Genomic DNA, 25,052 nt, shown 5'->3' with positions numbered 1-25,052 from the left:
ATCAGTGGGAGTGATTGAGGTCTGAGTCAGAAAAAGGCTCCCGTTCCCCACCAGCATTTAACCGATGTAAGCAACAGTTGGCTGAGTAGGTCAGGATCATCTACCCAGTGAGAAAAGCAGCTTCTAACTGAGGGGATGGCTACATGGGCAGGTTAGTGCAGTCCTTACTTACATGGGTTGCCCACGTGTATGTACACACACTCTGGCTGTGGCACATGAGAGGTAGCTAAATCTTCCTTCGAGATGGGAGAAGTTACCTGGCTCTAAGCAGGAGGTCAGCAGATGTGTAGAGGCACCACGAACAGTAACTTGGCTTTGTAGCTGGGCCATGGCTTCACACAGGAGAAGCAGGATAGTCTCTGAAGATCCCCTAAAGAAGCTTGTGTGGGTATCTCTTCCCAGAGCTATAAAGATAAAATGTTTCTCAAACAAAGGTATTAGTCAGGTATTGATCTTAATGGCTGCTGTCGGCCAGTGAAACGTGCCAGACTGACAACAGCAAGGAAAAATTGCCTCCTAATGCATTGTAGAGGGACAGCACATAAATGAGCTTCAGATACCCACCATCTTGTCTGCATGTGCTAGAAGGAGCTCCTTTAGAGCCTGCAGTCCGTGGCTCCTTCCTGCCAACCCCATTTCCAGCTAGGAACACTTTTGAAGGTTTCTTTTACGGTGTGGATACCTATCTGGTAGGAACTGGAACAAAAGCAGCACCTCATTTCAGATGAACAGATGGTAATGACTTTCAGCCACTTCAGACCTGGGCAGACTCCAGCTAGTGACCTATTTTATAGCGTTGGCTGTTTCCCTAAACATCGCAATGTCTCCCAGATAGTCACTATCCCAGCACCGTAGATTAACGCTCGATACGCCATTGCTGTTTCAAGCGCACACAATGACTGCTGTCGGCATGACATTGCTCTCACGGTTGCAACAAGGGAGCTCATTTTTTATAACAGTTTCACAGCAGGCACTGTTCACACTCCTCGCTTGTTGGTGACTCTCTGCATCAGGGCATTTGTCACCCCGGTATATCTAAGAACCAGATGAGCCTTCCTGTGTTTGCGTGGCTGTTGCTTGTTTCTGCTCAGAAACGTTTTATGTTTTGCACTAATTAGCTTATAAAGGCATTTAAATGGCAATCAATAGATTACATCAATTCCCTTTTGGCTTTCAAAGGGCATTCATCCATATTGAAAAGGAAAAGAAAGAACCTCTCCTTAGATATTTATTAACATGCAGCCTCAGATTAGGGACTCCAAAATACCTCTTCCTCTTTTGTGAAAACTGGCAAAGGCCTGTAGTAGACAGCAATTTCAAATCACTAAGCTACTACTTTTAAAGGCGTATCTGTTAGAATTAACATCTTCTAATACATTCAATTAAAGCTTCAGCATATCTGAGCAGCTCATCAAATCAATATAACACCATTTAATCCAAATTCAGCACTGAGCCTAAGTATAATACCACAGTCTAATCGGTTTCAGACCTCCAATATGCATATATTCAAAAGGCATGACCTTTATAACCAATCAGTAATTCTTATGTAAACTTGGCTGTATTTAAACTTCACTAGAAGCAGAATCTGTTTCTAGACATTTAGAAATGTAAATTGCTCTTGAATTTTTGGTGGTTTCTTTTAATTGGTAGCAGATATCTGTGTTAAGAGGCTTTTGTAAAATAACTTGCAAAGTATGTGTTTGATCAGTGAAAAACACAAACACAGCTGACTCACTAGAACACTTTACTGAAAACCTGAAATTTCAGAAGGTATCCTCAGAATTGATCTGATGTGACAAGACTTTACAGGTTGAAATACTGAGGCAGGTGACATTTAGCAAGATCTTGCATTAGGTCCTTCCTGCTTTTGTGGGAAATTGCAGGCAGCTCGTATCACACCATTACCAATGTAGTTAACTAAAACTAAGAGGACAAAGGAGGCCTCAAAGGACGGATATTTTATTGTAGAACTTCTGTGTTTTTCTCAGCAGTGGTTTCAAGGATGTCCCTGACAGTGGCTCTCCTGTGCCTCACATGAAATGACTTGTGGCTCTGAAGGCAGTTCCTAATTCTTTCTCCTGGAAATGGAACTAATTGCCAGGCCTGTTAGGAGTTTCTGTAGAAAGGCCAAAGATCTTTCGGACATAAGGGTTCCTGCTCTTGCAGTTGGTTACTGCTACCTGACACTGATGTTCATGAGTATTGGACAGAGTTTGACGCTGACGTTGCTTCTGCTGTCGATAAAGACTTTAGGCTCAGTGCCTGGAGAAATCAAACAGGCTGACAGCCTTCAAGCACAGCTTAGATACTTCAGATATTATTTTTAGGAATTTTTTGCAACACGGTACGATATTCACAGCTAAGGCTGAAGTCTCCGTTATTTCAGGACACATGGGAGTGACAGTTGACTTGAGGACTCTGCACATGCTTGTGCCTCCTGTGCGAAGGCTTCACTGCTCATTGCACTTGGATAGCCTGCCCAGACACTTCAGTAATGTGTTGCCTTTAATTAATGTTTTGCGAGAAGGCGACACCGTTCTTCCACTCCGTTGTGGGCACATTCCATACTTGAAATACCTCTCCATCAGTTTTCTCAAAAAGTGGTTCTTTCCAAACCAGGTTCAGATGTGAGGCCTTTCTGGACTTCATATATACATAAGATATGACATAAACCTACGATTTTTAGGACACAGGAAGTCGTGCTAAGGATGGCCCCTAAGTTGGTCGCCCTTTTTCTCTCTTCTTGATTTCATCAAGTCTGAGTACTTCAGCAAGAGCAGATATAAAAGCACAAGATGCCCTGGCAAGAGCCTTTGTGTGTCTGTCTGCAGCTCTGGTTGCCCATGCTGAGGAAAGATGCTTTGACATCGAAACACGTACCAGAAAAAGCATGTAAATATGGTAAGAGGACTGGTGAGGTACGTCTTGAAAAGAACATTAAGTACAGCTTGTTTAGCTGGTAAAAATAAAGCCGGTATAGAAAACAATTTGTTAAAAGAAAAAAACAACAGATTAGTGGAAAGTAAACATTTATCTGAAAAAAAGCAGTCAAACAACAAATGAACAGATTGACCCCAAATTCCTTGGAAATCAAAAAAAGTTCCTTAAACCCATCAAAAGGATTTTGAAATACCTTCCACTAACAGCGCTTGGGGTAACTGAACTGCTGTTCAGGCGGTGCTCTGTAGCGGGCTCTACGACGTGGAGCTGCAGTGGCACTGGTGACACTGGTGGGTCCCTCCCAGCTCCAGAGAGTGATCTGCCGCTGGATCCCACCCCAGCTGGCAGCGTGCCGAGAGGATGCCCTGTGCTGGTCCCTGCCGGGGCTCTGGGTGAGGGCAGGCTGTGGCAGGCGAGGCTGGTCCCACGGGCGGGAGCACAGCATCACCCCAGACCCATTATGAGGAGAGGGAGAAATAATGACCGTAGTGCGCTCTGAAGCACCAGCGTATTACACCCAGTTATAAGATAAAGAGCTCATTGCTTTCCTCTGATGATAAGGTTGTGTGAAGACAAGAGCTAAGGGAAATAAATTCTACCAGCAAGCGGCTTAAGTAGGGAAAAGCCTTGAATTATGAACCAATAGCTGCCGTGCGATTTTTATGCATTCTGTGCAATCAAACGATATTGAGATCATCATTAGAGCCTATTAAAAACACCATAGTAAACTCTATGCACGCAGCACTAAGGGTTTCATCTGTAGTTAAACTCTTTGATTTTTAATTTCAAAATTTATTTTGCTAGTGAAGATGAAGGGCTTGTTTCTAGCACAGCATTCATACAAATGCTTTGCTTTTGCCTTTGGATAAAACTATGATTAGCAGTTTTAAGCCTTCTGTGTTCTTGGCATCGAGCAAAACACCACAGTCATCATAATAAATGCCTGACAAAAATATTGAAGTGTGATTGTATTTATGGACTTTAAAGAATGGAACATCACAGAAAAGTGATAGCTTCAAATACGAGCTGTATAGATCTTTGATGGGCAACGTGGCAGCAATTAATCGGAAAAATTACTGTGGTTTACCTGTTTTTCAGCACAGAAACTGTGAAAAAATTATTTACCCATATATTCTCTCTCCCTTCCCTGTTTGATATAGGTGGGGGTGTGCACAAGTATTAAAAGGTGAATGTATGCGTGCAGAGAGATCGCAGCCCCTCCGTTGCATGAATGATAGACGGTCTACTTGCAGGGAGGCTCTTCATCTGTTGAACCTCCTTTCTGCCACTTGGCTAACAGGCAGTTTTAAAGACAACAGGAAATCAAATGTGACATAATTCCAAAAGAAATGGTTTCCCATGAAGTGATATAATGTCTTTAGGCCTATGGATTGCAGAGGAAAATGTATCCTTACAGGAACTGAAATTAACAGCTCATCCATCATCTGCTCCTTGGAAAGGAAACGTTTGGATGCAACCAGGGTTAAGGTGCCTGAACTGTTTCACTCATTTCAGCAGACAAGCCAGGACTCAACGAAGCTTTCAGTCAACACTTAATAACAAATATTTGAATAAATCTCTCCCTTATCTTCAATAACAGATGGCGTTTGTCTATCAGCTCTAGTTGTGTTTGCGGTTTAGGCTTTCCAGCTCACCCATGTCTCGATACTGCTCAAAGCCGCTGTCAGCAGGAGCAGGGCTGCCGGCTGCGGTGCGGAGGTGACGGGTTTCCCTGGGCTGGGGGGTGCGTGCGGATGCAGCCCCTGGTGTAGCCGGCACAGCAGCTCGCAGCGGGTTAACACCAGGGCTGTGTCTGCACCACAGAGGCCAAGCCAAGAGCGCCTGGGGGAAAAATCACTTGCTGTTTGAATGCTCTACTTTTTGGAGAGCAGCTCTATGATAATGATAATGACATTGCTCAAGACAAGCGAGGACCCTGGTTTTTCAAGTCGCTCCTACTTTACGTAACGCTGCTGTGTCACATTAATACGTGCTTGTTAGGGATTCATTTAAAATACATGGGTGCTGATAAATTACTCACGGTGCTGCTACTGTTATTTTTGCATAATTAGAAAATACATGAAGGTTTAGAAACTTTAATGATGTCAATATGAAACATCCCCTCTTGCAGTCTGCTGGGATTTCTCCATCATTGCCTGTATATTGACCTGTTCTGTCTGGAGCTGAAAGCTCATTAGACCTGACAGTGTTCAGATCGTGTGCTGGAAATGCCGTTCTCTGTTAATTTATTATGGGCCAAATCTAGAGCAGGGCTGGTGTGCTGCTCAGTTGCCCAGACAGGACCACTCTGCTAAATATGTCACTGCTGGAAAGATGCCCCTTAGCCTGAAGGCTGATGTAATCCCGCCGGCCGGCCGGCTCGGGTGCGTGCTGCCTCCATCTCCCCAGGCAGGCAGACAGACAGACAGACAGGCGTGCAGAGCACAGCACAGCCGTGCTGCGCCCCAGCCGTGCCGCCCAGCCCCATCTCACCCCGCACAGCCTCGCAGGGCGCTTCCTCGGGGGGAGCACTCGCCGAGCCTGGCTCTGGCCGTGAATCACGAGGGGATTCACAAAGACAGCTTGTAAAATCTTGGTAAAGACTTCCATTTTCATTTCCCCATCAGTATTGCAATGGGGAGGAATGGATGGCAGCAATAAAGTGAGGAGAGGAATACGAGCGTAGTCTGAAGTTCAGTGCTGTGCCAGGAAAGGACATCTTAAACTCTTGATTTACATTTTGCTACTCAGACTGTTACCGACCTGTCAGCGACGTCTAGTTCCAGCCAGAGTGACTCTTTGCTTGTCTGTTAGTAGGAGCAGAGCTCACTCCAGAAAAGCTGTCTGCTAAAGCAGTTACAGCACATTACCTGCCTGCTGCCAAAGTTCACGTTTTCAAAATTACCGTGATCCACGGGAAAAGAAAATGCCTACAATATTGTAATATTTTTATAAGATAAAGTTTCGTTTGTAATCAGGCCCCTATGTTAAGGGTGTTAAGGGTAAGGGTAAGTTAAGGGTTAAGGGGGTGTAAGGGTATGTTAAGAGTGGAAAAACTGTGGCGTTGCTGAAGGCTGGAGGGGCTTTGCAGGCGGCTTCCCCAGCACTGCCCTTGGCCCTCCTTCCCCACCGCTGCCACCAGCGCCCTGCCAGGCTGCTGGCCCTGCTCCGTCACGGGGGCTCAGAGGGCTCTCACCGGGAGACAGCAGCTGTCCCCACAGCCCCCGTACAGGGGTTGTCTGGACCCTGGCTTAGGGGATCCTAGAGGAAAGCGGGTGGCCCCGGGGCTCATGGGCCTAATCCTTCAGCTCCGTGGGCCTCCTTTGCCCCAGCTGGGAAAGGAAAATACCATTTCTACAGCTGAAGTTCTAACATCATTAATTTGAACAACGCACCAGCATGACAATGTGTCCCATCCCAAACTTGACTGTGAAATAATATTCACCAGTTCACCCTTTCTTTTACATTTATGGATATGTTATCAAAGAAGTCTGTGTTCCTACAAATATGCAGACTAGTTTACGTACACATACCGAACCTTGCTTATCTGTGGCATCCCACAATTTTATAAACTGTAGGTAGAGTTTTGGTAGGTTTGGGGGTTGGCCTTGCTAAAAGAGAAATGCCCTGTGCATGCTCGTGGCATCTGACCTACTTTCTTCTGCCGAGAATGTAATAAAAACAAGAGGTTTGTGTAATGATGGGATTGATTTTTCTGTCCATATAGGTAAGTAAATTGCTGGCATCACAAGTTATCTGTGGCTAAAAGCTGTGACATTGATCTATTAGACTTTGCCCTATGACCTTCAGTAAATGACATCTCTGCTTTCATGTCCGCACTTGGGAAAGGGGACTAATGGTGCCCGCTGGCCTTCGTGAGACCTGTTTTTTCCTTCACAGTAAGGAGCTTGGAAATCTCAGGCCTTTGCTAATAATATTTATCATGTTCTGATTATTGATGTAGCGTCTTTAGGCCAGCCGCCATGTGCTCCAGAGCTGGCATTGGGCCGGGGGCTCTGAGCACTGTCCCTCGCTCCTCCCAGAGGCAGCTGTGGCCGGGGTGACTCGACGTCAGGCTTGCGGGGGAGCAGAAAGGCATCACATCAAAGCCTTATCCGAAAGACCAAGACAGTGGAAGCCACTCCCTTGCAGTTTGCCCTGTTGAGAGTCCAAGAAAACTGCTAAAACCGATAGTTCTCAAAGTGACCCCCAAGCCAGGGACAGCAGTGGTACCAAGGCAGGCTTCTGGCATTTTTTCACTCCTTTTTTAGTAACTTGTTTTTTAATGGTTCATAAGCTACCAGATTCATTAGCTGCAGTAGAAGCTGCTAATTGCACGCATGGAAGAAAAGCAATGAGTGATGATAATGAAGCTAAGGTTCACACTTAACTACCTAAGTTCATATCAGTGAGGCGTGCATCTATATAAAGGCAGCATGTATTATTCAGATTAAATACCTGCACTGTTTTTAGTACAGACCTTTGTGTTTTCTAACAGCAACATCTGTCTGACCTAGGGCTATAAATTTCCCTTGTTAAAGAGCTATAAAGTGGTCATAGGGCTGGGGTAGCAGAGGAGTGTGCTAACTCTGCTGCTTTGGATCCTTTATCGATGTCTCAGCCTACCTTCATGTGCGTGCCGTGATCCGGATGCTCCCCCCGCTTTGCATTTGTCTCACTCCCATTTGCTGCGCTTCACTCTTGGATTTGCTGCATTTCAATGGATGCTGGCCTACTCCAAGGTATATTAAAGTTTATGTAGCCTGGACCCAGCCTCGAGACCTGGCAGCTGTAACTGGCCTTTTGGGTCTTCTCCCTCTCCAGTATGCCTGTTCCATTTCTTGCATGGATGTTGCCCAGCATGAAATGCTCTCCGTGTAGCCCAGCTCCTGGATTACGGGAACAACCTCATCTCTTTCTCTCCTCCCTCTTTTTTAAGCTTCTTTATCACTCTCGATAGTTTTGAAGACAGGAGTAAAAAACTTAACATCAGTATAATCTAAAATTTTAAACATACAGAATAAGAAAAGGGAGAATATCTACATTAATTTTAAAAGCAAAATTTATTTGGGTAAATTTGGCTCATGACGGGGTGACCAACAGTCATCACCTGTGAGAGAACATTTTGAGCTTGACTGCTGGGAAACACTTTGCTCGTGCCTGACATAAGAAACAAAGGTCCATTTCGGTCATTTTAAAGTAAGCCAACAGGGTGCACGAGGTGGGCATTTTGAAGACGACCTGCAGATCACAGAAGAAGTGGCAGAGAGGGCAAAACATTCTCAAATAGGCAAAGGGCATCCCTGTAACATACTTTGAACTGTAGAGGGAAAATGCTGTTTCTTTCAAATATAATAGCTTCACCACTACTCAGTAGTGCAGGAGGTGACGCAGTGTCACTTTCAGCAGAAGCGTGAGACAGGTGTCTGCAGAGGGGGAAAGGTAATTCGGTCAATGGGAGAAGGCTTCAGTCACAAAGGTACTTTGGAGCTGAATTTAACCAGTGTCAAGGAATCGTCCAAGACGTGCTGGGTTTTGCAGTATATCCCTAGGCAGTTTGGGATGTGCAAAAGTGAAACCAAGGCAACTGGTTCTGCTCAGCTGGAGCCAGGTTTGCCGGTGCTGGGTTTTGTTGTTGGTGAATGGATTGAAGAAAGAACCGCAACTGAGATGTAAACCTGCCTCCTTCCCGCTGCCGATAACGCGTGCCCAGCCCCGTCCAGCTGCACTTCGTGATGCGGTGGCACGCTGCGGGGTGGTTTGATTTTTCATTTCAGTGCTGGAGCCAACCACGCATCAAAACTAGAAGAATTAGAATGAAAGACGGTGTTAAAATTGTTAAAATTTGATAGGACGAGGGGTAACGGTTTTAAACTCAAAGAGGGAAATTTCAATTAGACATTAGGAAGAAATTCTTTCCTGTGATGGTGGTGAGACACTGGCCCGGGTTGCCCAGAGAAGCTGTCGCTGCCCCATCCCTGGAGGTGTTCAAGGCCAGGCTGGATGGGGCTTGGAGCAGCCTGGTCTAGTGGGAGGTGTCCCTGCCCAGGGCAGGGGGGTGGAACTGGGTGATCTTTAAGGTCCCTTCCAACCCGAGCCATTCTGTGATTCTATGACTGATTGAATTGGCACCTTCTTTTATTTAAAATGAATGTGTTGCTACCCAGAAGCAACGTGCGTTTAGGTATGGGTTAGTAGCAGGCCGAGTGAAGTGACCTGTCGGCACGAGAGCTGCTGGCTCTGCTGACATGAACGGGAGCTGCCTGCGCCCTCGCGCTGAGGTGTGTGATCCTACTGCTGCATGAACATCTGCAAATAAAGAAAAAAGCCGGCACTATTGACAAAGCAAAGGCCAGCTCGATTTATATCTGCAGTAAGGCTGCGATAATGAAAAGATGCTTTAATGTGTCCCAAGGCCTAGATGAAACACTGAAAATGTTGCTTTTAGAAAAAAATGATAATAATATCCCCTTGCAATCCTGAGGAAATGTGTGTGACAGACTTCTTGAGAGCAATATCAAAGAAATGAAATAGGAGTTGCAGAGCATAGGGAGTTACTGCACTTACGGGCTTTGAATTGGTTTAAATCCTTGCTTTTAAGTTTTTTTTCTAAATATCTCTTTAAAAGTAACACTTTAATGAGAGGGAAAATGTTTTACTGCCTCTGAACTCTAGCAGTAGTGCAGATCTATCAGACCTTACCTTATTTTGCAGTGTAAATCCTTCCTCTGTGGTTGCTCCTGCTGTCTGGCCCCTCTCGCAGGTGTCACACTCCAGGGGGGGCCACGCAGGCGCTGGCAGGGGCTGGCAGGGGCGGCGAGAATGTCTGCAGAGGAGGACAGATGGGTGAAAATGTTCTTTCAGCACAGGATTTGCAGCTTTATAGTTAGAAAGGAAATAAATTTTCCTTTTCTGAAAGACTTCTAGGGACTTCTGGGGGTTTTTTTGAGGTGATTGCAAAATTGGAAGAAGGAAAATATTTATTCAAAATACCGTCCTTCATTTTGTCACATTGCATCTTTGACCAGCTTTAGTCAACTGGTTCTTTTATGTCGTTGACCAGGTGTAAAACACGGGCTCCTGGGGCAGAAAACGCCCTTGAGCATTTTGGAGCGGGTTTGCGGGTTTCACAGCTCCTCTGGTGGCACTGACTCTCTGAGAAGCCTCAGCGTAAACCATTATTTTGGCCTTATCAGGAGTTTAGGGGAACGGCTAAGCCGGGCTTAGCAAAGAGCAGGGCTAACCAAACAGGACACAGTGGCCAGAGCCCGTCACCTCCCTAGTGACACCCATCGATCTTCACCCAGATGTCCCCAGCCAGGCTCTGGATGCTGTGAAACCAACTTGTGCCCAATGCATTTTATTTTAAGCTTTCCCAGTGAGTTCCTGCTGTGTTCATTGATAGCTTGCATTTTTGTCTACTTCTGCTAAATCCTTTAGTTAATTTGATAATAACAAGGTATTATGAAAATCCCACATGGCAGAAGAGGTGGGCAATGATGACACAGAAATGTACTGATTTACATTAACTACATCATCCAAGAGTTAAATGAAGGGAGCAAACTATAAAGCTTAGGCTATTTATTAAAGTTGAGAAGAGATCTGGTTTTGAGCCGTGGAATTTGGGTTTTTGAAGCATGAATGGTGATATTCACCCTTTGCCCTTGGAGCAGGGAACGTGCTTTGTTTGGACCATTTTGCAGCCCTGAGCGTGCTGTTGGCACTCATCAGATAACTGTTATTATTAACAATGCACAGATGTATTGGCAATTGCTTTCAGGTAGTCAGGCCAGCTGGAAAGGGTATGAAAGAACTTATTAAAGACAGATACTCCGGTGTGAGTTAGAAGATGAAAAGGAAGAGAAATTCTGGTTTATCTGTGTAATTAAAGGCACACTCTGCAGAGGAAAACAAGCAAAAGCATCCGTAGCGCATACGCAATTTTTGAAGGCTGATCGCTTCAGCTTGCTGAGAGATAGAAAGAGTAAAGCTGTATTTTTGCGTCTTTTGTTCCTTAGAGGCCCATTTGCAAACATAAATGGGCAGGTGCGTTTGTATTATTTATGTTAAAGGAAGCTGAAGGTTGTAAGGACAAGCACCTTGAAACTAGGGCACGCCAGAGGTGCCGTTGCTCTCGCAGTCTCTGTGCTGGCCAGCCAGGCTGCCTCTGTTACCTTTCTGCGGGAGGCACCGGCACGAGGAGAGCGGGCAGGTCGGCCATGGGCACTGCGGTCCTCTGCCTGTGCAGCCTGCGCTGCCCACTCTGCCTGTGCTGCCCGCGCTGCCCGCTCTGTCTCTGCTGCCCACTCTGCCTGTGCTGCCCGCGCTGCCCACTCTGCCTGCTCTGCCTGCTGCTTGCGCAGGTGCACACAGCTGCCACACAGGCTCTGCTGCCTGAAGCGCATGAGGATGGTGGCAGCTACTGAGCCGGTGACAGCCGCCACCTCCCGGCACTTCTGGGGTCCCCACAGCCCGTCCAGCGGGTGCCTGGGAGCAGAGCTGTGCCCTGGGCAGCTGTCGGCGGGGAAGGAGGTGTGAAATGCCCAGGAGCACCAAGGGGGTCATTGGAAAAGCGGGAGACCAGGCAGTGGGTGACAGAGCAGCTAGCAGCGTGTTGGAGCTGCTGGCCCGCAGGTGCCTGACCGAGACCCCCAGCGAGACGTCCCTCCTGGGGCAGGACCTGTGGTCCCGCTGCCAGCTGGGGATGGAGCTGCCCTCTCCGAACCCGCCGTCGGAGGCTGGCAGAGGCAGCCAGGCGGAGCCACTCTCCTCATCTCAGGGTATTTGGTGCTCGCTGTTGCAGGGGGAAGCCAGTCAAATCCCCTGACTCCTTTTACCTGCGTAAGGACTATTTCAGGCCCCATTTATATCCCCCTTCCTCCTGCCGCTTCTTCACTCCCGATGCTAGACAAATGAAGCCGTACAGCCCATCTTGAGCCAAGAAATGCTCTCCATTGAAATCCCTCTTGCTTGTTTTTCACACCCCGCACCCGGCCAGCTCCCAGCGAAGCTGCACTGTATTGTTGTCTCTCTGATTTCTGTTGTTGATTGAGCTGATTTTAATTGGTTTGCATTTTCAGTTGTTTTTCAACTCATCAGGAAGGATAATTAAAGCAAAATCTTGCCCTCTGTGCTCCTCTCAATCTGTCGTAGCGACACTATCTGAGCATGTTAATCTGAAGACGGGGGAAGGCAGGGCTCACTCCCTGTGAAAGGTTTGGGGGCTGGCTGTTAAGCATTACAGCATTCAAAACACATTAAATTGTCCTGAATGAGGAGGAAGCATGTCTTGATCATCAAGCTGATGGACATTAACAGTCTTCTGCCACAAGTTTGTTAAATCTGAACTAGATTTAGCTACTGCCTGCCTCATCCCCATTCTGCAGGGAAGGCTGCGGACAGGAAACTGGCAAGGAGTAGGAGGCATAAATCTGAGATACCCACAGCTTGGACCGAAAGCCTTATATAAATCCTTTGGATTTCTAGAGTTTAGAGAAATACGGTTGGCATTACTGCCTTCTGTCGACCAAGCAGGAAAGTTTAACCGGTAGTCCAGGGTACGAACGCTTCAGAGCCTGGAGGTGGCTTTAAGATCTGAGGGTGGTTTAAATGTTACTGGTGGGAAAGAGGGAGAAGGGGAAGTAACCCATTTCTCAACATTTCCAGGTTTACAAAACCTGTGTGCTGAGCTAGAGGCTGTTAGGATTGGCTCAGTTTCAAAACAGGAAAAAAAAAATATATATACACGACACACAAGCAGCCACAAGCAGTTAACCAGCAATTTTTTAAGCTTATTGGTAATATTTGTGTTTGCTATCTTTTAGGAAAATGTGAAAATGAATTTTGAAAGTTTGACTATTGGTTCATAAAGGATTCCGTCATTACTGTTTATATCCTGCATATGAGCATCACTATTAGAAGCCACTAGAGCTGTCCTGGTCTCCTGTATCGTAGACCTGCCATTGCCACTGTGAAAAGAGGGCTCCTGCCTTGCTGGGAACTCGTAATAAGCAAATGTTGGCGTTTCCTAGCTGCAAGTTAGCACGAAAAACAACGCTGAGGATTTGTGCAAAGAGGAGAGGCTTCTTTTGCATCGGTTGGCCATGATGGATGAGGGAGGGTTTAACATCTTCCCTCTGGTTCAGCGGCAAAGCAGCAGGCAGGCGGATAAGCCCAGCGCAGAGCAGGGACCGAGGCACTGGGACGGGCACGCACCATTTCTCATCCTGACTGCCGGGCTGCCAATTACATGGCAATTAGTAGAATAAATGTCTGAGATATGTTTCCTCCTCCCCAACCATTTTATGGTTTGGTCATTTGTTCAGGGGGCAGTGTGTCTCTCCCCGAGCTACCTTGACTATTTGTATGTTAGCCTTAAACAGTTATAGGGTGTTAATTATGCATCTAAGCCAAATAAGCCCAAGGAGCTTAGTCTTGTGCCCTTGCCAACATGGCTCTTCATTTCCCTCCTTTCGTCTCTCCCAGAGGTCAAAAATAGCCGTCTACGAGAAAATGTGGTCATACATGAAGTCGGCCGAGCCCTCGGTGTTCACCAAAACAACAGCAGACGGGGTGGCCAGGGTGCGGAAGTCGAAGGGGAAGTTTGCCTTCCTGCTGGAGTCGACGATGAACGAGTACATCGAGCAGCGCAAGCCCTGCGACACCATGAAAGTCGGCGGCAACCTGGATTCCAAGGGCTATGGTGTAGCAACCCCCAAAGGCTCAGCATTAAGGTGGGTGGAATAATATAACAATATCCATGTTGTTATAGTATTCCACCTACCCTGATGTATTGTGTTGTCATTTTCTTTCTTGTGGATTTTGAGGTAACTTTAAAGTTTAAAAATCTTCAATATTCCATGGAGTTAAATAAGACGGTAAATTATGGTTTCGTTTATTTAATGCATCCATTTTTTTAGTGTTCTCTTCGTGTTGTCCTTTCTGATTGTTTGTTGCTGTTTTAATTTTACAGTTCAATGGCTTTTTCAATTTAAATGGTAAAAGCCGAGTTAACCTGCCATATGTGACGAATGTTAACTGCATGATGTGGTGTTCTTGTTACTTTTTTTCTCAAAGACGATTTCCCCATCCCGCACACTTCAGTTTTGAGCAAATGTTATCCTCCATGCCACCTTCCAATATTTAACCCTGTATTTGCTGTACAGACATTTTGATAGCTCCACGTTCTGTGAAATTTTAGCCAATTTGTCCTCTTGTGCTCCTTTTTTTATACGTTACGATTTCCTAAGCATTTGTGCATTTTTTCTTACAAGTTATGTTTTATCGTTTCAAGAAATGCTGTTAACCTGGCAGTATTAAAACTGAATGAGCAAGGCCTCTTGGACAAATTGAAAAACAAATGGTGGTACGACAAAGGAGAGTGCGGCAGCGGGGGAGGTGACTCCAAGGTCAGCCTCAATGTCACCACAATCGGGTACCTTAGCAAAGAGTAATCGGCAAGGCTGTTATTTTACTTCTCAAGGGAAAAAACAAAACAAAATAAAACAAAAGAACGCAGATTAAAACCATTTGAATAATTGTGGTGGGGAAAAAAAAAAGCCATTGGCTTGCCCAGTAGCTCTTTCAAAGAAATGGTCTTATTTAATATCGTCAGCGGGCTTGGTCAAGCTTGGAAACCTTATTTAACTAACAGATAGAAAGTCCATTATTGGTGGGACCTACGCAGAGCAAATCAGTACTTGTAACTGTACGAGAAAGCCGTGATGACCCCTGGCCACCGTACTGACCCCTGGGGACAAGGCTCCAGTCCTCCGTGGTCTAGCCGTGATGCAGAGTGGGCTTGGAGAGGCTTTTTACCCCAGGATCAGCTGTGCCAGCACAGACCTGCAGGCGAGAGGGCTCCCTTCGCCTTTGCTCTCTTGGGGAGGGGTCGAGCTGGTGCCAGCGGAGCCCCTGGGAGGAAGCCTGGTCTCTGGGGAGGAGCTGCTTGGCTGGGTCTGTAGCTCAGGGAAGGAAGGGGCGGCTGCTCATCTAATCGCAGCCCGGGGTCAAGACATGAGAGCTAAGCAACCACCACAGCAGAGACGTAATGTTACGCAGAGATGGCAGTCACCCATTAATGGTAAAATAATAGCAATAACAGGAACATGTAAGGAGCTAGAGCTTGCTGCAGGCAAAGCTGAAACAAGAGGTGTGCTGCTTGCAACAGGGAAGTGTGTTGATGCGCTAAGCTGGAAATTAATCTTAAGGAAAAAGATTTTGGTAGTTTTGCCTAGAATATTCAGATGTCACTTTTTCTGTGCCGCTGACCAGTCTTCTGCAGACACCTGTGCAGGAGCACTGTGTCTGTGTTCGCTGTGCTTTTGGAACAGATGTGGATTAAATTCCTGGCTCCAGTGACAGCAGTGGCAAAGCTGTCACTGCCGTCTGCTGAGCTGAGGCTTCCCCCAGTCTTTCAGGCAGCCCGTACGGTCACGGGACTCTCGAAGTTGCTTTAATGAACTTGTATATTGCAAAAGTTAACTAGTGTGCTTTCATATCGCCAGCCTTGCCCTGTAAAACTGGCAATTTCTGCGGTCTTTAACCTGGTGAGGAGAAGCTGGAGCTGGAGCAGGCTGGGTACTGTTGGTCACCTTGGGTACAGGAATTACCAAGAAAATAATTTTAAAAGACATTTTTATACTGAAAAGTACTGAGATTAATTTTCATAGTGACACTTTTCTACGGCTAGGAAAACCAGTTCTTTAGGGAACAATAACTTCTAATCTCGCTTATAAAAATGCTTCAGCTTTGGTCCAAAATCAATAATAACAGTATTTTCAGTAAACCACGGTTTCAGACAATTGCTGCAAATTACTGCTGCATTCTGTTAATAAGAGTTGCTTACAGTTGGCTACGTAGGAAATTGCTCAGCTGCTCATCTCTGATGTTAGCAAAAGCCACTGTGGAATAATGAAGGAAGGCAAAGCTCTCCAGTTCAGGTTTGTGCAGTAGCTGGAGGTCCGCAGTGCTCAGCGGCAGCCTGGAGATGAGTGCGAGCTTTTTTTATGCTTTTTAGCTCTGCTGCTCATCCTTGGCACAACATTTTTATATATTGTTATACTTGCCAGTATATTAAATGTTTAATATTCTCTTGGGATCCAGCAACGCATTGTCTAATGCTGCCTCCATGAAAAAAAACTCTTTATACAAACCAGCGTCAATGAACTTCAGTGCTTTGAGTTCATTGAATTAAACTCGGCCGACTAATGCTCACAGCCCTGAGGAAACTAAAAAGGGTTTTTAAAATGGTCGTAATTAGGGCAGGGCCATCCTTCTGATTCTGCTGGTGCTGAAGGACCTTTTACAAAGAGCGATACCATCCTTCAGCAAGCCCTTGGCCCTGGTCAGTGAGCGTTAAGGGAGCGGAGTCAGGTCTGCTGGGATACCGTGGGAGGTGTCCAGTGGAGAGGGCAGGGGAGCAAACATGAGGACACGTGTTCTGCTGTTTTAGTCTGTAAGTCATAAAGCGCTGTCTTTCCGCAGTTCGTCATAACACGCTGTGATGAAGGACGACTTGTTTTCTGAGCTACAGATGTCAGCTCTCGGGGGCACAGCTCAGCTGGCAGACGTCCCCAGGGAGGAGAACATGGGTCAGAGAAGATGTCCCACAGAAGACTAAGCTAGGGGAAGTGGTGAAGGGGTTAGTTGTTGTTTCTGGAGATGTCGTAAATCAAAGGGCTGTTTAGTTATGAAGTGGCTTTTCTTTTGAGGTGGGGTTCTGTAGGCACTGAATGCTGCAGGCTGTGGTGCTGCGGCATTGCAGCAGACAGGCAGATGCCATCCTGGCAGCGCACACCCCCCTGGGCAGCCACTAACCCCGAGTTCAGGCTGTGCCCCAGCCCCGGGGGAGCCCTGCTGCCCTCTCGGGGAAGGCGAGCACCGGTGCTGCCCTCCGGGCGTTATGGCCCCAGCAGTCTCGCTGGCCGACCTCTCCTCCTCTCTGTCCTTCCACCAGAAGCTTGAGCTGCCCTCATCCCACCTCTCCCGTTAATTGTTTGTATGAACAGGGCTTCACTTATAGAGCATTTCAGAGGAGTCACTTCAAAATGGTTCTTTTTTTCCCTTTTCCCTTAAAGGAGGTGGTAGCTGGGGGGAATCAGAGAGGACGGGGTGGTGAAGGTGCCTCAGGTGGAGATGCAGACCTTGCGCCCCATCACACAGGGTGGCACGGGGACCGTTACTTACTCGGGGCAGCTCTCTCTACCGGCTAAGGTGACAGACCACCTCTCAGCTTCGTCAGTAGAGACCCAGGCTTGGGAAATCGCCGCCCCGAGTTTGTAATTGGCCGCTTCCTACCTACTGCCAATGAGTCGTGTGTAGCAGTTGCAGACTTGATGGTGCCAGTTTCTTAAACTTAAATCCTCTGTGCAATCTGATATTCTAGCTTGCGCTGAAAGCCAGAGGTAAGTATGCAGCCTGTTTGCTTGTGCCAGTGCCCATCGTTGTACCACAAAGGACCCAGCCACCCAGAAAATGCCCTCCCGTGCTCATCCTCCCTGCAGTTTAGCATGCCGTTGGCCTGTGCTTGGAGATGAATGATTCTCAGTTGTGAGTTCACCTCTCATTATCGTATCTTCGTCACCATTGGAAAATTAAGCACTGACTTCAAATTTCACAAGAATTTTGAGTCGTACAGCGGGAAAAAGAAAAGGTATTCAGTTGACTTTCTGCAGGTTCTTTTAATCTACTCGGTTACACAGACTGTAAGGTTAGTCCTGTGAGCACTCCATGCTCCTGGAGTCCACTTGCAATTTAAGACTAAAGAGATTGTGCTCTTCTAATGAGATTGTTCTAAAGGCCTCAGCTGACATATGTCTCATTTGCAGTGCTACCAGTATGTGCCAGCGCTGGTGTGGAGCGGAGGGTGCCGGTCTGCCCAGCACCGTCTTGGCTGTCGGTGCTGCCCTGGCGAAGGCAGTTCCCCCATCTCGGTAGTGGTCCTTATTTAAAAAGTCTGAAGGGGAACATGCTGCAGCCATACATAATTTGTCTGTGGTGCACGTCAATACATGTGGGCTGACTTGGCTGGTGCAGACATTCTGGTACGTGCATCAAGATTTGTTCACTTAGCTCTCCTAAATGAGCGTGAGCCATTGAATTCATGGCAAAATTATACCATCTTCATATTCTCTTATATGTGTGAGCTGAGTTCTCAATTGTGAGAGAATGCAAAATAGCAGTTATAAAAAAAAACATATTCCAGGAAATATGTTACAGTGTATTACAAGTTTGGAAACTAATTATTTTGTTTATTATACAATCCTATCATCTCAGAGCTGAGTGATGGCTGAATAGGAATTTAACAAGAAATAGACAAAAGGGGATGCAGACAGCGGTAGCAGGCTGAGTGACTTAAGTGAAACTAATTATTCAGTTGCATAGGAACAATTTTCTGCTAAGATAAATTTCTATAGTTCTGCTGTTGATACATTTCTTGTATTCTTATACCTTCATGGTAACATTTAATGACAACCAACACAGAAGGAGATTCTTTGAATGCAGCATCTCGCCAGCTTCACGTGCCAAGATTCCTTGCTAATTATTTGACTTAATTTCTTTAATATATTATTTTTTAGGACGATATCTCTTTCGGGGTACATCTGTGAAATGACATGCCGTGTAATACTACTTCATTTTTCAGTTGTTTCTTTTTAGTTTTTCCGGCCTGCTAGTTGAGCTCTGCCCTCAGAGCCGTGCTCCGTAAAGCATCACATTCTCAAGCCCTTCCGAGCTGTGAGTGTGGCCATTAGCAGATGGGATTTTTTCCCCCATTTCTCTGTGCTATTTTGCTTTGATACATTTTCGGCACAGCCGTTAGCATTTGCAGCATAATTTGTTTTAAGTGGCTTATTTTTAGAAGAAATCTGTTATGCATTATTTTAGATGATACCTGACATCTAAAGAGCACCATTGCCAAATGTGTTGTGCTTTAAAGAGAACATTTGGGGAAATGGCTATCTTAAAAAGATAGCTGCACAATTTATTTGAGCAATTTGTTTGAAATTATGTTCATCAGCATGAATTTACTTGCCACCTATTCCATAGGCCTGGGTTATGAGCTGGAAAAAGATACAATGGCTGGTCAGAGCCAGTGATGGTAGCTCAGAGCTAATTCATGCTCAGAGCTAGGAAAGTAATATGAAATTATTGTCTTGTGCAAATTAGTGACAAAAATAATACTTTAAAAGGAAGACATCAGAATATTTGTTTAATTGACAGCTATTACTTTATAGCATATTAGGAAATAATACTGTGTATGTTTTGTGCCAATAATGAAGTCTTAATGCTTTAGGAGTTCATTGGAGCATTGTGCTTAGATCACTGCCAAGAAGGGCAGAGCCTGCTCTGGTTTGCAGAAGCGTCCGTGCTGTTGTGCAGGTTGTTTGAGGGTATTTTCCTGGGAATGTTATTTGGAGACCCGGAAGGAGAATTTGGGGTGAGCAGGTTGCCCAGGCTGGGAAGGAACTGGTGGAGTCAGGGTTGACATCTAAGAATTGGGAAGTGTTTTGTTTTGCCTGTGTAACATTGTGGGTTCTGGCTGTGCTGGAGCGGGACCCAAGTGTGCAAGGAGACATGCTCGTGCAGTGGTGCTGGCGGCAGAGCCCAGCCTCGTGCGGTGGCACTACGTCCTGCCAGAAACCTTAGAGAAAGACTTGTGACTCATGCACTCATTTTGATGATACCTGTGGTGCTTAACAGTTAATTTCCATAAATTGATTGCGTGAGTCATTTATCCTGCACTGTAAGCATCAGTAAGGGAAAAGCCGAGGCAGAGCTCCTTGGGACTGGCGAAGGAAAAAGGAAAACCAGCAGCTCCAAGTGGGGCTCCCAGCAGCAGGAGCAGGGCCCTTCCTTTGAACAAAGCCCTGGGGGTCTGGGCTTGGCTGTTCCCTCTTTAATGGTAACTGCTGTCACTTAACATACAAAGGGAAAAGTAAATGCCTTTCTTCTTCTTCTTCAAAGTAATTCTAATGTTTCAGCATTGAGCTCACATGGACGCAGGCGCTTGTGCTGCTCTGGTGGATTTCTCTGCGCTCGCCGGCACTGTAGTCATGGGTCGGACACCTCTAGCTTTGTACGAGCGACGTAGCTGTTCTTTGAATGTCTTGCGTAGCCTTTGGAGTAAGCAGCACCTACCTGCAACCTGCCGAGGAGCCCGAGAGCAGGAGTCGCAGAAGAAGCCGTCCCAAGAGGAAAATAAATCATAGAAGACAGGGGAAAAAATGGCTGTGTCTAGAGGCAAGAGAAAGAGAAGGTGAGGGGATGGCCCACACGCAAGGTAAGTTGAGTCTCTTGCTCGTATCCACCCAGGTTAGAAAGGATCCAGGCAATGACAGGAAAGATCCATGTCGCTGTTTCAGGTGGTGTAGGTTTGAGCGTGACAATAAGCATCTGCCCTCCCTTATTCTGCCTCCCTGTTCGAGTGGCTCTTCCTCCCACCCCCTTGCCACATCTGTCCCTCCGGTCTCGGGCTCTGCTGTAAATGAACTACAATGACTTGTTATGGCTCACATTTCCTAATCCAATAGGCATGCGTTATTGCATTAGCACTCGGCACTTCTATTAAATTATGATCCTGTTAGTACAGAGTTTAATTTGTTTGAGCTACATTTATGAAACATATAAATATACTTTCCTAGAGACGGTCGCTGCTGCCAGACACAGGCTGTGGAGTCTCGGCAAAGCGTGGAGGAACTTGCAGTCTCAGCTGGTAACACATCTGGCTCCGTGCAGGTGTGTTCAGAGCCTGTGTAGGTGTTGTGATGGCAATGTGCATCTTCCACGTCGCAGCGAATACAGCATCAGTTAAAACACCTGAATTTAAAATGCATACCTAGTTACTGCAAGGAAAAACCCCACAGATTCCAGAAGGACACAGTGGTTGCTCCAACCTGCTGTAACAAAAAAAGGCAAGAAACCCTGAACTGACCAAAAGAACACCTATTTACGGAAAAACACAGTAGTGAAGACTAGAACAGAGTTCTGTTATGGAGAACTATTGCAGCTACTAAATACTCAGCAATAACCAAAAAAAATCCATCCCCAATAGATGATTTGCATAGTGTTCAAATGGCCGTTGCAAAACCTGTGTTCAGCGCCCGCTGCAAAGCCTCCTGTTTACAGGCATTTGCCATCAGAGCAGGACTGAAAGCCGGCGTGGCTGCGCGGGGGTCACTGATGCCCTCCGAACAGAAGCCACCCACACAGGCTGGCGCAGGGTGTCCGTACGGCAAGAGGAGCCACCGCCTGGCTCCATCCTCCGCAGCTGGTGGCTCTGTCGCTGGCGATACCACAGCCTGAACAAATCCTAAAAACTACTTTGTGTGCTGTTTCATAGATAAGATTTTTATCATCCCATGGCACTGTTCAGTACCAAGAGGCACAAAAGAGGCAAAATGTGCATTGACCTCCTGAAGGAGGGTCCCAGCCCAGCTGTGATGGCCGAGGAGGAGCCCACGGCTGGCGCTGGCAGCCGGGGAGCTGCAGTCCCGGGGTGCTGCTCACCAGCACACAGGGCCTCCCTGGAACAACGGGAACCACTTCTGGCTCTGCCATGGAGGAAGAACAGCCTCCTCCTGCCGGGGGATTTATTGCTGTACTGGATGCCTCCGAGCGCTATCCCAGCCACCAACATGCAGTGTATTTCTTAGGTGGCTGGAGGATATATGGGGCTTGAGGCGCCAAGTTTTAATCTTCTAATTTTCAAAGCTCTTCGTCTTTTCAAACTAGATGGCTTTCACTTTCATCCCTTCCTCTGTCCACCCATAAAGCATTTCAATCCTTCCAATGTTAAATCTTGTAGATGTGCAACTGCTGGTAACACAGGGCAGGGGAAAAATAGTTCAGGTCTGAAATGGTACCAAAGAGCAACCAAGTGTTCATTCCTTAAAGAAGCAATGCCTGGTGCTTTTTCCATGAATATTAAATGTTCAGTGTAAAATACAGAACGCTTCTTGAGACAGAAGGTAACAAATAGGAATAGTGAGTGACTGTATGTTTTTACGCCCATATTTTCAGGGCTCTGTTCACTCCTGCTTTGAAGCACCAGGTAACTCTAGTCTTGAAACAAACGTAGTGGGTTTTAATAATGAGCCCGTTTCCATCTGAAATCTTCCCCATCCCCCATGCATGGGTGCATAGCAAAACATAACTTGTGGCGCGAAGACATTGTTAAATTGGTAAATTCTGACAGGCAGATAGATCTGATCTCGGAAAGAGCAGAGCCCTTGGACAGTGCGTTCACCCACAGGTTTTGTATCTAGTCAGAAGCTATTTCAGTAACAAGATCTGACAAAAAGTCCATTCAAGAGTTACAGATCAGGCTGGGATTTATAGAGCTTGGGGGAATAAAGTGCCTTATTTGATTTAGATGGGTCTTTGACCTCAAGCAATGCCCTCTAGAGGATAACATTGGATTTGGTATCTCATCCTGGATTGTTTCTATCTTTATATTTTAATGATACCAAGATGGTTGTTAGTGAGATTTTCATGGTATCCTGTCAAATTAAGCGGAGTGCCTCGTTTGATTTCTGCATTTGTCAGTGCCCTGTGCAGCCGCGCGGGCCGGCTCGGGGATGTGTGGCTTCCAGGGGTTTCTCTGCGGTGCTGGACGTGTGGGGCTGAAATCTCGGTGCAGAGCAGTGGTGCAGTCGTTTGGGGTGGTTCTCCCTGTCCCCTTCAGATATTTACCTCTCAGAGCATGGTAAAGGTGACATTTCCCACATGTCTGCAGCAAGCTTCACACTCTGCTTCCCCTGAAGTCAGTGGAGATTTGCCAGTGATACCAACAGGAACAATTAATTCAGTGTTTTCAGTGGTTTTACCCTAGAGGACTTTAGGAAGCGTTTTGAATTAAGAACGTGCTTGTTTCTTTACGCCTTAGTCTACTTGCCTTTCCTCTGACACTATGAGGTGGATTTTAGAAACCCGGACATTTGATGTCTAAACTCTTTGATGTTAGGGTGTTGTTGGTTGGGTTGTGCTGAGGTCAGCAATCCCAGGGACGCTCCAGCCAGCAAGGGCAGCTTTGGTCATAAGAAACAAAAGAAAAATTCGCGCTGCAGAAGTGAGATGTCTCTAAGTATATCGGATTCCTAAATTAAAGGGGTTATGTAAAAACAACAGGGATTAAAACTAGTCAAAAAACACTTTATAGTGTACTAACCAAGACCTGGTACCACCGTGGACTTTCGCCTCCTTCACGTCACTGGGGTTCGGCCGGGAGGGTAAGAGCCCGTTGCAGGGGATGCAGCTGCGGGTCTGACTGCACGGCTCGGGGAGGGTCGCGGGGCGGCTTGGGGGCAGGACGTCACGCTTCATTAATCTTGCAGTCTTCAGAGGGATGGGTTTGCCAGAAACCTCATGCAGCTTTTTGTTGCTCTGATCCCAACAAAACAGCAATAACCCTGGCCTGGCCAGATATTAGACCAGATTTACAGCTGTTCTGCGCCCCCGCGGTGTGACACAGCCGGAGCCCAGGGTGCCTTTGGCGCTGTGATTGTGCCTCCCCTGATGTACCCGAACAGCCAGCGCCAGTGTACATTAAAACACAAACAGCTTTGCTGTAAATACCGCATCCCTAGTGATGCGTGTCTGCGTTTCCACAGCGCTTCTCCAGCCACGCTTATTTGGCACCTGATGTTGTACTGATGGGGAAAAAATGAAAAAGGGCATGTTAGTGACCACGCAGGATTTCACATTGTGGCAGATGTGGTATTAAGCACATCGGGAACTCATCTCTTTGGCCTCCCAGCCAAACCTGTTTGCAATGGACAGGGTTCCTGTTGGCCATGTTCACCATACATTTGGAGCCAGCGTCCACCTGCCTTGTGAGGAGGATCCCCATTGCCACAGGCCTTAAATTTCTTAGCTCCATCACTGAGTAAACTCTCAGTGGAGTGCCCTGGGTGAGAGGGCACACATCCCTCCAAAGTGCCACCGGGGATGCAGACATCCTGCCTGTGTAGCACTGTGGAAGCCACCGAGCCCTCCTGCATGGGGACCACTCGTAAGAGCCATGGAGCTGCGGTGGTTGGAGTTCTTCCCAGTGGTTGGCATCCTCCCGAGCCGGCCGGGCGTCCCTCCCCGGGCTGAGGCACTGATCAGCTCCTCTGCAGCTTGTTCTCTGCTATCCTGAGCCTCAGCCACTGGGCACGAGTGGAGAAAGGAAGTTTTCAAGACCAGAGAGGAGCTCTCACTGCTGATCTTACTCTGGTCTTCCTTCAAGCTCATGGGTGATTTCTTCACCCTCTACCCCCAAAAAAGCTACATTTGGATTCTTAAGATGCTACAAGCAACAGTGCTGAGAAAACGCCACACTGCACCCTATACACCAAATACTTCACGAAACACCAGAAACTGGCTGCTGATGGGTGGAGGAACACCTGCAGTTCGTAAAACCCAGGTGGCGAGAGGAGCCAAGTCAGCACTCGGGCAGCCCCACTGCCTGGGAGGTTCAGTGCCACCCCTGCACTGCCCGCCCCGTCCTGCGCAACTCCAGGGAAGCCCTTTAATTAGTGCTTCGAAGAGCCTTTACTTCTTACACCTTTTCTTTGCAGCTCCCTTTTCTGAAAGATCACATCTAAAAATTCTAAATTAATTCTGAGCAATGGTTCATCTCGTTTGAGGGAACAGTGTGCTGTCTGCCGTGTTCATTCGCTCTCCTTGGCAATGATCATTTTTGGGTATAACATTTATATTACATCCATTAGAGCATAGAATGGGATGTGAATTATCCAAAGCTGTTCCAATCACCACTTAAATCTTTATTGATTGCAAGTAATAAACATAACTACAGTGTTGCCGAGACTTTATGCCACTCACATACTGGTTACACACAGCTGACGAAAGTCTACAGATTCTTGGGTGAGATTTTTCAAGTCCCAAAGTGACTTTTGCTCCTAAATCTCACCTGTAGCGGTCACCGGCTCTTCTCTGTATCGCCTACAACAGCTTGTGAGGACCAGCCCAAACACTGGGCTACAGAGCCACTAGCATCAGTACATCCCATTGCTCGTTCCGGGAAAACGGCCCTTTCCTGGCAAGGCTGGCGACCAGGATGTTCTTTTCATAAATTAACAGCACTTTTTCCAAGAAGCCGCTCAGACTCT

General features: G+C 46.7%; 1 protein-coding gene across 5 annotated transcripts in view; it reads left to right on the top strand.

Annotated features, from left to right (window-relative positions):
• Positions 1-25,052, top strand: part of GRIA3 (glutamate ionotropic receptor AMPA type subunit 3) — a 155,684-nt gene that overhangs the window by 119,544 nt on the left and 11,088 nt on the right. For 3 of the 5 annotated variants that reach the window (XR_012589003.1, XM_074600603.1, XM_074600604.1), the window contains exons 13-14: positions 13,426-13,673; positions 14,234-14,348. Coding sequence is in view for 4 of the 5 variants with exons in the window: in XM_074600603.1 (XP_074456704.1) it covers positions 13,426-13,673; positions 14,234-14,348 (363 nt within the window). In the remaining variant the exon portion in view is untranslated. The remainder of the gene's footprint in view (positions 1-13,425; positions 13,674-14,233; positions 14,349-25,052) is intronic. The other 2 variants (XM_074600602.1, XM_074600605.1) reach the window with 1 other exon arrangement.

Source organism: Larus michahellis, chromosome 9, assembly GCF_964199755.1.
Source record: "Larus michahellis chromosome 9, bLarMic1.1, whole genome shotgun sequence".
Taxonomy (NCBI): Eukaryota; Metazoa; Chordata; class Aves; order Charadriiformes; family Laridae; genus Larus; species Larus michahellis.
This window is presented reverse-complemented; position numbering and strand designations above follow the sequence as displayed.